This window comes from Channa argus, chromosome 9, assembly GCF_033026475.1.
Source record: "Channa argus isolate prfri chromosome 9, Channa argus male v1.0, whole genome shotgun sequence".
In the NCBI taxonomy this organism is placed as follows: Eukaryota; Metazoa; Chordata; class Actinopteri; order Anabantiformes; family Channidae; genus Channa; species Channa argus.
The window spans coordinates 11,538,796-11,551,957 of NC_090205.1; the positions used below are offsets into that span (position 1 = coordinate 11,538,796).

At 40.9% G+C, this 13,162-nt stretch overlaps 2 protein-coding genes across 21 annotated transcripts in view; both read right to left on the bottom strand.

Annotated features, from left to right (window-relative positions):
- Positions 1-300: 300 nt before the first annotated feature.
- sox1a (SRY-box transcription factor 1a) lies at positions 301-12,753 on the bottom strand. 6 transcript variants are annotated; one of them, XR_010915252.1, is made up of 4 exons: positions 7,327-12,752; positions 7,187-7,235; positions 3,014-3,356; positions 301-1,258 (listed from the first exon to the last, which is right to left on the bottom strand). XR_010915252.1 is itself a non-coding variant. In XM_067517315.1 (3 exons), exons 1-2 carry the CDS (start codon positions 11,807-11,809, stop codon positions 7,215-7,217), a joined length of 867 nt encoding a protein of 288 aa, XP_067373416.1. In that variant the 5' UTR covers positions 11,810-12,753; the 3' UTR covers positions 301-1,258; positions 7,187-7,214. The 6 variants fall into 6 exon arrangements, 1 of the variants encoding a protein (XP_067373416.1); XR_010915250.1 differs by having other exon boundaries at positions 3,014-4,672; XR_010915251.1 differs by having other exon boundaries at positions 3,014-4,672; positions 7,315-12,752.
- arhgef7a (Rho guanine nucleotide exchange factor (GEF) 7a) overlaps positions 301-13,162 on the bottom strand; it is a 105,393-nt gene continuing 92,531 nt past the window's right edge. For 13 of the 15 annotated variants that reach the window (XM_067517311.1, XM_067517314.1, XM_067517297.1 and 10 more), the window contains 2 exons: positions 7,187-7,235; positions 301-1,258 (listed from right to left, as the gene is read on the bottom strand). The gene's annotated coding sequence lies outside the window, so the exon portion shown is untranslated. Of the gene's footprint in view, positions 1,259-3,013; positions 3,357-7,186; positions 7,236-13,162 lie in introns of all 15 variants that reach the window. The other 2 variants (XM_067517303.1, XM_067517298.1) reach the window with 1 other exon arrangement.

Sequence of the window (13,162 nt, forward strand, 5' to 3'; positions counted from 1 at the left end):
TGCCTTGATGAAAAAAAAAATCAATAAAGCAAGGTTACATCACTCACAGCAATTATGCTGTCAGTTATTTTTCATTTGTTGGCTGAGCGGTTTTCACACATCAACACAGACCACCCCCCCACCTCTCTCTTTCTCTGCCCAAAATCAATTACTTAGGGGTAATGGTAAAATAATTGAGGGCACATTTAGGCCTTGAAATTAATACACAGTTTAAATGTTAAAACTTTTCTATAACTTCTTACTTTGAAGTATTAATTTGGCTTGCAAACTGAATGTGAAAAAAAGACAGAAAAGACAATATTTTATTCTTAGGTAGCAGAAGGATTTAGGAGTTTATTTAAATTAATATGTATATATTTTCCAGCAAATTCTCTGTAAGATGACAAAGATCAAATGGATAAACGGCGTTTAACATATTATACCTATCTCACAAGAATCATAAAAACTGTATCATTTTTATTTATTTTGTTTTTAAAAAGAAATATGAATACACTTAAATACAGTGAAGATATTAATTAGAACCTAAGCACATAACCAGATAATAAATGTTTAATGCCTTACAGCTGACCAGAGGTTTGAATTCACATGAAAATGACTTGTTTTAACTCTGACTAAGGGTCCAGTGATGATCTCCTCTCACTGCCAGATCTGTAAATGGTTCCTACTGGGCTGGTCAAACGGCACATTGAAAACATTCACAGCTGTGGAAATATTCATTACAGGCATTTTGATGGATTTTACAAATCTGAAAATACCGTGGGTTCTTGGAAAACGTGCCAACTGAGGGACTAAGAGTATTAAGACAGCGAAGCTGCTCCAGTGAAACGGGATGGGAGCGAAAGCTGCTGCAGACATTGCTGTTGTTTTGGTTGTTGTGTTAGTGTTTATTTTTGCTGAACTGGGTGAAATATAGAGCTAGTGTTATTTTTTGTTATCAGACAACCCACATATAAAAAAATCCAACTTCTCTGAAATCAGACACTGTACTTGCAAACAAAACATTGGGCAGTAGGAGAAAGGGGTTGTGTAATTAAGGGGTTTAGAGCAGGTAGCATCACAGGGGAAAGAGTGAATGGAGGAAATTTGGGGCTCTGACTGCCGCTGACATTTTCCAAAAGGTCTTTGTGCCCAAAGCACCCATCTCCAAGTGCTTGTCTTAATGATGGCCTGCCAGCAGAAGAGACGAGGTGCTATCTGTTAATCACAGTCCTCCCACAGTGATTCATGTCCACAGGTGATAGCCATGATGAACGCTTTGCTGGAAGAGACAGACCGAGAAAGAGGAAGATGGACAATAAGTGTGATATTGATTTGAAGGGATATCAAATGTCAAAAGTCAATAAATAAAGACATAGCAGAGCAGAATACATGAAGCTGTGTTGTTTCATATTCAGGGCAATAATATAACAAAAACACCGAGTGGAAAATGCACTATATAAACCTATCTATCTATATGTGTGTGTGTGTGTGTGTGTGTGTGTGTGTGTGTATATTAGTTTGTAGTTTTACTCACACACAAGCACACAATCCAGTCTGCTGAATACTTTATAGCCAGTAGGTTACCAATTAAATTCCAAATTAATCCAATTTATCCCATACCTTAAACAGTCTGATAGCTGACAACAATCTAATGGCTCGGGAAACAAATTGAGTAGGGTTATAATCATTAAGAACAATTTATCTGTGCCTCTTGGACATATTGCTGTGTCATACGCATCCTTCACTTGTTCCAATCTAGCCTATCTAAATGACCCAGTATTTTGATCACTTGACCCTAAAGAGGTCAAAGGTCAGTTGGTTCAAACAGCTATCAGCTCACTGCAGGTTGCAGGAGGCACCATAAAACTGCTGTTTCTTATATAAACTCTTTGACCCCTCATTAACCCCATCTCTGCTGTTTCTGAATTATCCCTGTCACAGAGGAGCAGAAATCCTTTACAGCATCTGGTGGGTATGTGTGTGTGCAAGACAGTGATGGAGAGACACTCCAGATGTGTTGTACAGCATGCTTTATTGAGCTAGTTGCCATGTGTATACGAACAAGACTAAAAGCCTACAGCTGCACTTTGGCACAGCTGGTGCTTTGAATAAAATGCTAACATCAGCATGCTAACAATGCCAAATGTTCAAGTCATGAGAATTACATTTAGATGTAATCACTTTAAACTGAAGTCTTAAGGGATCAATATTTGTTTACTCTGTAGACACTTTCATATTATAGGTGCCAAGATGGACATTTGTGAGAGTTCCTGTAATTGATGTAATTTGGTAAATCTTTTTTCAAGTATGTCAGCTCTGTGATATGACATGTAAATGGCATAGTGTTTAGTATGTATGTTTATGGGAAATTGACATCTTAACCCTTAATGCTTAATTCCAATGTTTTTAGTCAGTTCTGATCTTCTTATGTTGATGATTCACATTCATATTTATAAGTAACATATATCCAGCTCCAATGTGAATGTCACTGAGCGTCTACACTGTCATGCATGTCCAAATTTAACTGAAATGTGAGCCATTGGTTTAAATAACGTAATTTGTGCAACAGTCAAATTTCCTCAAATAGTGCTCAGTTACATAGGTTCCTTCCAGTTTGACTTGAATCGACACTGCCTGCTGACACTTACTTCTGACAGCAGGCAATTTGCACATGCAGACAGGAGTCAGATATTTAAAAAATCTCAAATATGATCTGACCATTATGACAGCAGTTGAACTGTCAGAGATTAGATATGAAAAATATTTACAACCACATAGGACAGTGGCCCAGATCGGATTTAAAAAAAAAAGATCTGATTTGGTTTGTTCATACTTCCTCGAAAGAAGGAAAAAAAGAAATTTAAGGTACTTGAGGGCAGAAAGATCAGAGTTAGGGCACTAATGTAAGTCTGCGTTTGTTTAGCAAATTAATGTGCTTGTATTTGCTAATTATGCCAAAAGTGCCATGATACTGAAAGAGCTGGAAATGTAATTAGTTTAACAGATATTTAGTAATAAACAAATTCATATTTACCTGAAGATGGCACTGGGTGAAAAAAGTTAAGAGTTTAACAAAGTTATTGCACGTCATTTTGCAGTGAAATATAGCCTATTGTGAACCACATTTAATAGCATCCATTCAATATTTTTTTTGAAATATCAGTGAAAAACACAGAAGGAAAATTGTGACCTGCTGGTGGTGCCAGAGGAAATGTCTCCAAACTCAGTCACATTCATCCTTAGAGGACCATGAATTTTTCTTTGCGTTGTTTCATACAGTTTCCGAGAGCCACACTGTTGGCATAGGTACGAACGCAGTACATAGACTATATGTCCAAAGACAGTTGTTCTGCATGGACCAGCTGGGCAGGAAGAAGCTGAAATTATGGTTGAGTTATGGCTTTGGTTTTGCATTGAAAGAACAAGAAAGAACTGTAAGTAATATTAGTAATTACTTTAACATTGCAACTTTTATCCCAGACGACCACAGTAAGCCAATGACAACAACAACATACTGTATGACCAATTCTTGTGTAAAAAACAAACACAATCTGCTGATTCAATCCAGACTTATGGTTATTGTGTTGATTAAGTGAGGAACACGATGCCACTTAGGACATTTTCATTAACATTTTAACACAACTAAATTTACACCTTTGTTACTGGGCACCTGAAACAGAAGCACCAAGACGGTCAAACAACCCTAAGTTTGTTTGTCTCCACATCGCCATGAAAATCAAACTCTTTGGGAAGCCTCATATGTTGAAAGAGAAGAGAAAAGAAAAAAAAAACCCAATGAATACAAGGTCAAAGATCCTTCCTTGAAGACTACAAACAGGAGGTTTTGGAGGATACATATATCAAGTCCTGTGACCATTCCTTGTTGTTCACTTTGCCTCAAATGCTTGGAACTACTGTTACTACTACTATCAAATGTTACTACTACTATCAAAAGTGTTTGACTGTTTGGAAAATGAGGCACACTGAGCCCTTAATAAAATTGTATTTAGCTCTAAAACATCCTTTTGAAATTTCTCCTTTAATTTACAGCATAAGCTCTTGTTAATGCAAAATAAACTCAGGTTTGATTATTTTATATTTTATGTTAACATAACAGAGACCTATAGGTTCTCCACATTTATTCACCAATCAAGGTCCAAAAAGGTGTTCAGTGTTCTCTACACTAGCTTCTCTAATATGTGATGTTCAGACTCCATGTACACATACAATCCATTGTACCTGTCTAATTCTCTGGCTGCAAGCATGTCTTGCCCTGTTGGACCCATTTTTGGTGATGTTGCCATGTTCTGAGAACTCAGCAGTTACTTTGGCAAATAGTGTTGGAACTGATGGACAGAGCTACAAAGAAATCAAGTTGTAATCAACTCCAGCTTTCCAAGTGCACCTGCTGAGCCGCCGCACTGAATGCAAAATGGAATATGAGTTGAAGGATATAGAGATGAATCATTAACCTCTTAGCCAGTCACATTGTCATGCCACTAAAATGGTGGAGCGCGACAAAAGTGACACGCTAAATGGTGAGAAAGTGGTATAGTTGTGTGGATGGTGTAGAGTGGCAAGACCTCAGCGCATGGCATAACATATCTGCAGCCAAGAGCAGATGGCTTCCACAGCTGAGCTTGTGTTTGTAGCGATAATGAAAGTTCAATCATGCCCTGCTGCATTTTCTATTCTGAAACACAGTGGCAAAAAACACAACATAAATGTACGAAAACATTGTTATACACAGTTGCTGACTTGCAGGCATGATTTAAATTATTGTCATAGCATTACAGGTGTTTGTTTTGTGATATGACATCAATCCAATATGTTTTAGCCATAGTTCTGTATCACGTCATCTCTAGACTGTAGGAATATTGAGTTACAACCCAACAGTTGGGGTGGGTGGGGGGGCAGGGGGTGTATTCTGTAGCAGCTTGGTGTCATTTCCACAAGATTTAATCAAGGTAAACATGATGACACTTCTCAAACTAGAGGCTGCAGGTTGATCTCATACTGTGTGATAAATTGTGTGATGAGTGATAAATGATTTGTCCTGCTGCCCTCAGATCAGCAGAGTAAAAACAGCCATTCCTGCCATACACATTTAAATTTTACAGGTACATTAATATGAAGGCATCTACTGAAATTAATGCGTTAATTTACAACTGTGTACATTTTTTAAACTTGTAATGCAATTTTCTTAAGCATTGAGTTTACTCTTGTCGAAAGAAAAAAGAAAAAAAAAGCATATATCAAGCTTGACAGTGCATCATGTAAAGCTTGATTTTCACCCAAGTCCCAACAATGCTGGGTGGGAATACATCTTACAACCCAGGACGGCAACCTTCCCATAGGACAAAGAAGTGGCTGGGGTGAATGGTAAAAGATCTGACCCTGACACAGGGGGCTGCTGATTACAGTTTGTCTCTTACAAACTGTCAGCACTATCCAACCGATACCAAGAAGTTTTAGTTGCTTAAACTTGGGGGCAGTGAAAGAAGCCGAAAACACACCACTCTCACCTGAGAAAGCTGACAAACACTTAAACAAGCCGTTGCCTTTTGACTGAGAGAACCTTTTGGCTCTTGTTCACTTGATAGTTGCTAACGTTCTCTGAGCTGGTCTGTTATTTGTCAGAACCTGTTTACTGAAGTAATGAAGACAGTTTTTAAACAGAGAAACCAGGAAATAGGCTCCTCAGAGCTGAATGACTGACTGATGAGTGACCCCTTTTACATTATATTTGCACCCATCATCACTATAAATATGGTAATTAGTGCAGCTTTAACCAACCATAAAGGCAGCAGATCAACAACCATTAATGTTAATAATTTTTGCAACAGCCTTAAGGTTTGTTTTGAAAGCTGTTTAGATTGAGCTGCTGATAAAAACAAACTCCTTCGGTTTCTTCAAGTAAATATTGTGTGGAAAGTTAATTAACTACATTCACAGTAAATGCTCATATACATGTGTTTGTTTCTGCATGGAACAGTTTGCAGAAACATTTCATATATGTTGATAAAACTGTACAATTCAGGCATTCAATTATAGCTTGAAAATATGTTTGCTTTATTTAATAAATTGTTTTACCCTGTTACATTACTTCGGAACAGAAATTGGAAGATTTTCTTATTTACAAAGTCCCTCCATGAGAGACTAAATGTATTTGCACTGTATAACTTGGCCTTGGAGAAGTTTTTGCTGATTTTCCAAGTAGAGAACTTTTCTGGTCCATGTTGTAAACAGGCCTGTGGCATCAGAGGACTTTGTTGGGCTTTTTAAGATTTATTTCGACTATTTGTATAGGCACTAATTTAAACTTTTTTTGGAGGGGGGAATCACATTTTCCATCATAAACCATATTGGTTTGAAATTTTACACCACAATTAGATGTAGCCTAAAAGAAATTAGAGAACAGTGAAATGCATTTTATATATTTCTGTGTGTTAATAGTGATTCACTGAGGTTTTGAATTTGTTTTAGCCGCTGGGAGGTTCTGGACTTCTAACCTTAGTAAATTCCTGGTCACACTACTGATTCGGAGACTCCTTGTCCTTTCATGCACTGATGGACAGTGAGGCCACTCAGTATGCTACATCACAACCCCCAAACGTCCATCTTCTTCAAACTTATTCTTTCGTTTCTCAAAAAAAAGAAAAAAAATCCCCGGTTCCCGTGGAGTGGCTGGTTTTGTGTGGTCCCAGCACTGTCCCGTTTTTATCAGTCCTCTGACGGGTTTCCCCGGTCCCCCTCGCACCTGCGCCGCTCCCAGGTCCCTACAGGAATGCGCTGGGGCTTGTAATCGCCTTTGTGGGGGCCATTGAGTTATCCGGCTGACTGAAACTTCCCAACCTCACAGCGCGCTGGCCGCTGAATGGGGCTCAGCGTGGGGCGGCTCTCCAAACCACGGCCGCTGCCAAATTCCTACAGTGGCGCTCCACAATCACTCCCACACAGGCCCCGATATACCGCCAGGCAGGAGGGACAGGGAGGGGGACCGCTGTCGGTCGTGTGTGTATGTGTGTGTCTGTGTGTTGGGCAGAGAAATGGAAAAGTCTACATTTAACTCCAAACAAAACGGCCACTTTTTGCTTTTCTGGGTGGACATGTCTTGGCTTCTTGTCACATTTAGATTAGTTGTTAAAGAGAAACGTTGATTTGGGTGCAGAATAAACCATTTCATAGACTGATTTTAATATCTCACCTCTTGTCAAAATGTTCCATTGCAGATGCTATTCCAGCAGCGGAGAAGTCTGAAAAAAAAAAAAAGGGGAAAATAAAATAGCGTTTGGTGAATGCTGGACAAAGTTTGAAAATAAAGCAATTTCTCACAACTTTCGGTACATTTGTGCTGCGTTTCGGTGCATTAGGTCTGTGTGCCGGCGTATAGCGTGGTAGCTGTGGGTAGATAGAGCAGCACTGCAGGATTAAGAGGCAGCAAGATTGTTAAACATGTCAACGTGTAATTGCACGATAAGGCCCTTCCGAGGAATTCATTGGCCCAGTTGCTTTCTCTATTCCGCGCTAATCTCGCCCGGCACATTCGCTCTGTGCAATCTGTCTCCATAATCTTCTGTGACAGAGCGGGCGACGCGAGCAGCCTGCTCGGTAATTTTTTTTAGGAGAGGGGGGGAACGCGGAGAAAATATGCAGAGGCGTGATAAAGTGACGCTAATTATCCCCATTTAGGACAGGGAGTGCAAGGGATCGGGGCTTTACGAGCAACCGAGTGTGCGCTGGAGCTGATGGCCTCCTAGCACGGAATATATCGGTGGTTACAAGATAAGAGCTTCGCGCGGTGGAGAGATTTATTGGCCGGTCAGCGAAACACGCGCGCGCGCACACACACACACGGCGCGCGCACACATGCAGCAGCAACCGTCGCTGCCACACGGTCTGTATACGTTGCACCCTGCACTTAGCGCTCCTCCACCTCAAGGTGTAATTTATTCGGGTTAAATTTGCCAGAACGCTCCTCTTTTAGCCGTGCGATGCGCCGTGACGCGCTCCGCCTCTCAGTGTTCGGGCTCAGGGCTTTCAGTGTTAATCACATCACATCAACAGATAAGATAGAAACAGATGCAGAGCACATAAGGAGGCCATCCTCTGCCATACGCTGCGCGGCAGTGCGCAGAGATGTCTCCAAAGATGCTGTTTATGTCGGGGTTTTGGAATTTAAACTACTTTCCAGACATTGTTCCTCTGATTTCTTTCAGCAGATTAATGCGCAGCCAAACGTTACACGCTTTACTATGAGGCCTAACAGGTTTAATTGACATGCCATGGAAGTCTTCATCAGTGTGAAATAGGCCCTTTAACTATGTATTTAAGATTAATTGATTTCTCAAAAAATGCTTAAGTAGGCATACATTTCCCTGATTTGCATGTGTATGGTTATTAGCCTGTATCTACACATGGGGCCTACAGGCAGCAAAAATGTACATGTCAAAACCAGCTGCGGCCTGTCAAAAAAAGGAAGTCATTTTCAGACTAATATTTATTATTCTAAACAGATTAATAATCTCAGTCACGTGGTATCTTTTTTTCTTAGACATCAGTGACGATGTTTTTGTTAAAGCCACTAAAACGTGCTTTGAAATTCTGATGAGTCATCAGTAACACCAAGAGATTTGTCATGAGTGTGTTGGTCGCTCGGAACTTTAGCTGTGCGCTTTAATGTTTGTGCTCGTTCAAGTCTCGCAATGTTTCATTCTTTCTTTGGTGCAGTGAGTGGAACTTTCACGTCTTGACAAAGTGGCATTAAGATTTTTTCTCCTCCTTACAATGGCACACTTCATTTCCCCTTAAGTTTCCCCCTCAAGTGGCTGTCAGACTTGAAATTGTTCAAATCTCTGTTTGTCGCCAAGTGTCATAAGCAAAAAATACGCCTCACGGCTTCTCAGATGATGAGACCACGCAGTGCAGATAAAGACTCTGGTAAATCACCGGTTAGAAACTTATTAATAGATAAGAAAGCAAGATGGCAAAATGAAGCTAAATATGACAGTGGACTTATAATTTTGGATCTGCTGTATTGTTGATCACCATTTAATAACCAATATATAAATGTGTATTAACAACTAAATGGCAGATAACCATAAAAAACCTTTATGCCCCGATGAAAGTGGATGCACAATTCACCAGTTCAGGTGAAACGGCTACAGCTTAGCTCTTTTTTTTTTTTTTTTTTTTTTTTTTTTTTGATTAATTTGAAAACTGAGCTGTTCATTATTTATTTTTATTCTTCACTGTTTTCCACCTGTCTCGTGAGTGGTGTAAACTGTTCAGAACAGACGCAGTGACATTAGTTTATATTTTTATTCATATAAATTCTCAGTGCATCCAAAATAGATATTATTCTATTATGACTTGTGTAAATTGAATTGAATTACATTTTAAGCCTGCAATAAAAGTATATTTTAAAAAAACCCAAGAGCATATCAAACGTCTACAGTCTTTGACATTTTGTTTAACAGCATTTTGATAATTAAATCTGACGTATTTCAGATAGAAGACTGGGACAACTTTCTTATTCTTTTGCAAAATAAAAATCTAATTGCTCTAAAATACTACTAGTTGATTAAAAATTATTTAATGTTTGCTGTTAAAAATATGCCACAAAGACAGTGACATCTCAAAAGGAAAACTGTTCATATAATTTGAGCAAAACCTCTTATTCCTGTTACTAAAGGAGGACGCTTCATTAACAGGTGGTTTGTCATAGGAGGCCCTCTAATAGGTTACATTAAACCAGGTTTGTTTTTATATTTAAAAACAAACGCGGAAGAAATTCAATTTACAGTACATGAAAAGAGAATGCAGGCCATCATTGTGGCCTGTATTAAATTTTAAAATGACCGTTTTGTTCGAATGTCACAGAAATAGATTAAAAAGAACTTTACATATTATAAATACATTTGTCATTAACCACATAAAAATGTTTAGCTCGTGAAACAATACCAAATTAGGTAAAGGGTGTCTTTATGGGCCTGCAAACTGTAGCTTTTACGCACAATTAGCCTATTTGAAAGCTGGTGAGATGTGGCCAACAGAGGAATCAAATTGTAAAGAGGTGGTTGCATTTGTCGAGAGGATGATCATATTCTTGTTTCCTAAAATGTGAAAACGCTCCTGCAAGAACACTGTGAAAATAACCATTCTAAGACCGTTCTCTTAAGAATCAAAGGAACATCTTGTGAAATTTATTCAATTCTTCTTCATTGCAATGTCAGGGCTTTTCAACTTGCAGAAAAGCACTTAAATTACAACAGCAGTTGCCCGTCATCCTTTGAAATATTAAAACTATTCACAATTTACAATAATTAGAGTGTTACAATAAAAAGAGATGATTTCCAAGAAGTAAGACACAGGCTTCTGCAAATGAACACAAATATTTAAAAGAAGGTGATTTTCCCATATCTTTTAAAGCACTTTCTTATGATTATGACACGTTATCTCATTTTCAAATAACTTACAAGAACCCCCAAAATTATGAGACAATTGAACCAAATACCCCCATGTGAATCTGGCATAACCCTCAACTAAGACTGTGAAGTAATGGACAAAAAGGTGATAGCACAATATCCAATATCTCAGCATCATATTCGTTATATAATTCCACTGGTGGCTATTCAAAAAAAGCCGAAATGAATATGCTATTTATCCTTCATTTACAATATCATAAACATTCTGTACAAAATGCAGGTAGTTCTCGGGAACGGGGTTATTTAGAAAAGAGGTAAATATTTGGTTATGTGTTCGTTTGCAGTTTTCAATTATTCTGTGAGTTCTAAATATGTGTTAGAGGGACCGTCCCGTTCACTCCAGCCGTGGGGCTCTGGTAGTGCTGCGGCAAGGCATGGAGTCTACTTTGCATTGACGGGTCCCCTGGCTCCCCGGTCGGTAAATACATGCTTATCATCTCTCTCAAGTCTCCGGGGCAAGGACCCCGTGAGTGTGTGCTGCTGACGGGAGGGCTTACACTCGGCTCCGACTTCACCAGCGAACCTAACGTCCCCATGGCAGCTGAGGAGGAGACGCCGGAGCCTTGGTGCTGCGTGTAGGTGATCCCTCCGTACCCGGACGAAGAAGCGTTCATGTAGCTCTGAGAGTTCGAGATGGGGCTGTACTGCAGGGCTGTCATGTCGTAGCGGTGCATGGGCTGGGGGTTGTGTGAGTGGTGGTGGTGTGAGTGGTGGTGGTGGTGGTGCGCCCCGCTCCCCGGGTGCTGGCTGTAGGCTAGTTGAGCCTCCTGCATCATTGCTGCGGCCGCAGCGGCTGCAGCCACCTGCCCCGAGTACGCACCGTTCGCCCAGCCGTTCATGTGCGCGTAGCCGGAGCTGGCAGAGCCACCGTGACCCCCGGGGCTCTCTAACCTCTGCCCGACCCCAGATGAACTCATGCCGACCCCTAAACCAACTCCACCGCCGGCACTGGGCCCAGATAGCAGTCCACTGGCAAGGGAATATTTGTCCTTTTTCAGCAGCGTCTTGGTCTTCCGCCTTGGCCGGTACTTGTAATCCGGATGCTCCTTCATGTGCATGGCTCGCAATCGTTTCGCTTCGTCGATGAAAGGGCGCTTCTCAGCCTCTGACATCACCTTCCACTCGGCGCCCAGCCGCTTGCTGATCTCAGAGTTGTGCATTTTGGGGTTTTCCTGTGCCATCTTTCTCCGCTGCCCACGGGACCACACCATGAACGCGTTCATCGGTCTCTTCACCCGTTCCTGATTCGCTTTGGACCCGCTGTTCGGCCCCGTTTGCCCCGTGGTCGTATTCGTTTGGGGGACGGGGGAATGAAGGTCAGTTTCCATCATCATGCTATACATTCACCTGGCTTTTAAAATTCACCACCAGCAGAGAAAAAAGTCTATTTCAAGATACGTCAGGCGCACACAGGATCAGGTGCGCTCAGGATGACTGGGTTACAAAATTAATATTCTAACCCAAAACAAATAGAATACGAGATAAAAAATAATCCGAAAGGGCATTTAAAATGCTTTCCAACCAGTATTTCACCCTGTCTTCGCCTTGGTTGCTTCACATCCACTGTGATAGAATGCGCATTTGAGCCACTTTCCCTGTCGGAGTTGAGAAGTTGGTTAAAGCGGCGGCCATATGATGCGCACTGACAGCGGTTAAATGAGCCACAAGCGGCCAATGAGGCAGTAGCAGCAGAATGATTTGCATGGCGTTTGGTCAGGTGACTAGAGGACCATAGAGGAAGAACACACCGGAGGAGGAGGAGGAGAAGGAGGAGGCAGAGAGGAGGGTCAATCCCACAAATAGCACAAGGCATGTGAAATTTCCAAACACGCTCTCAGAGACTTCAACTAAACAAAAATAACTAAGATTTGTTAGTAGTGCTGTAGCCGCCAAACAGTGGGTGCAGTCTGTAATTAAGACGAGTCAAACATCACAACATATTTTTTAAAAATACATAGGTCTATGGTTGCCGAATTTAAAAAAGCTTCCATGTCAAGCAACAGTTTGAGTGAAATGATTTTCTCCTATCTTTAACAGGTTATTGCCACCTTCACGGTGCGTCCTAAAGGCCTGCGCACATCTATATTTTTGTGCACTGGAAACACACTTTAGTCTTCCCAAAACAATTCCGTTCCAGACGACCCGATGCTCAAATACCCCGTTAAAATCCATTTTCAGACCACTTCTTTCTATCTCTCGTATTCTCCCTCTCCGGGTGTGTAACGTTAGTCTCAACACATGATGACGTGAAAGAGCTCTGGTAAAGAACTGTTGCTCTAAGTGGAGAAGCCCATACGAATGGATGGCCATATAATGACATGAAATTGCCGGGGCAAAGCGCAGTTATCGCCGTCTGCTGGTGATGGTGAATGCGTCCTGGCCACGTCTCGTGCGCATTTCAGCCTCTTGTTTAACGTTCAGTCAAGCAGCCAGTTTGTAAACCACGAGAGGGAAGCGGTCTATGTGTCTTTGAGTCCGCGCATATATAATCCAGATTTCACAGCTGACCTCCTCTGAAAAGCCCAATCAACCCCTAATTGAAAGGGAAAACGAAATACCACTTCCCGCGGCGAGACTAACGATTTAATCATTCTATCGTTCTTTGCTGTTTTATTTTAATTAGAGCTTAGCTTGATATAGCTCTCTGCATAGGGCCTGAGGGAGCGGGATCACTCGGACAGATCCACGCGTCTTTG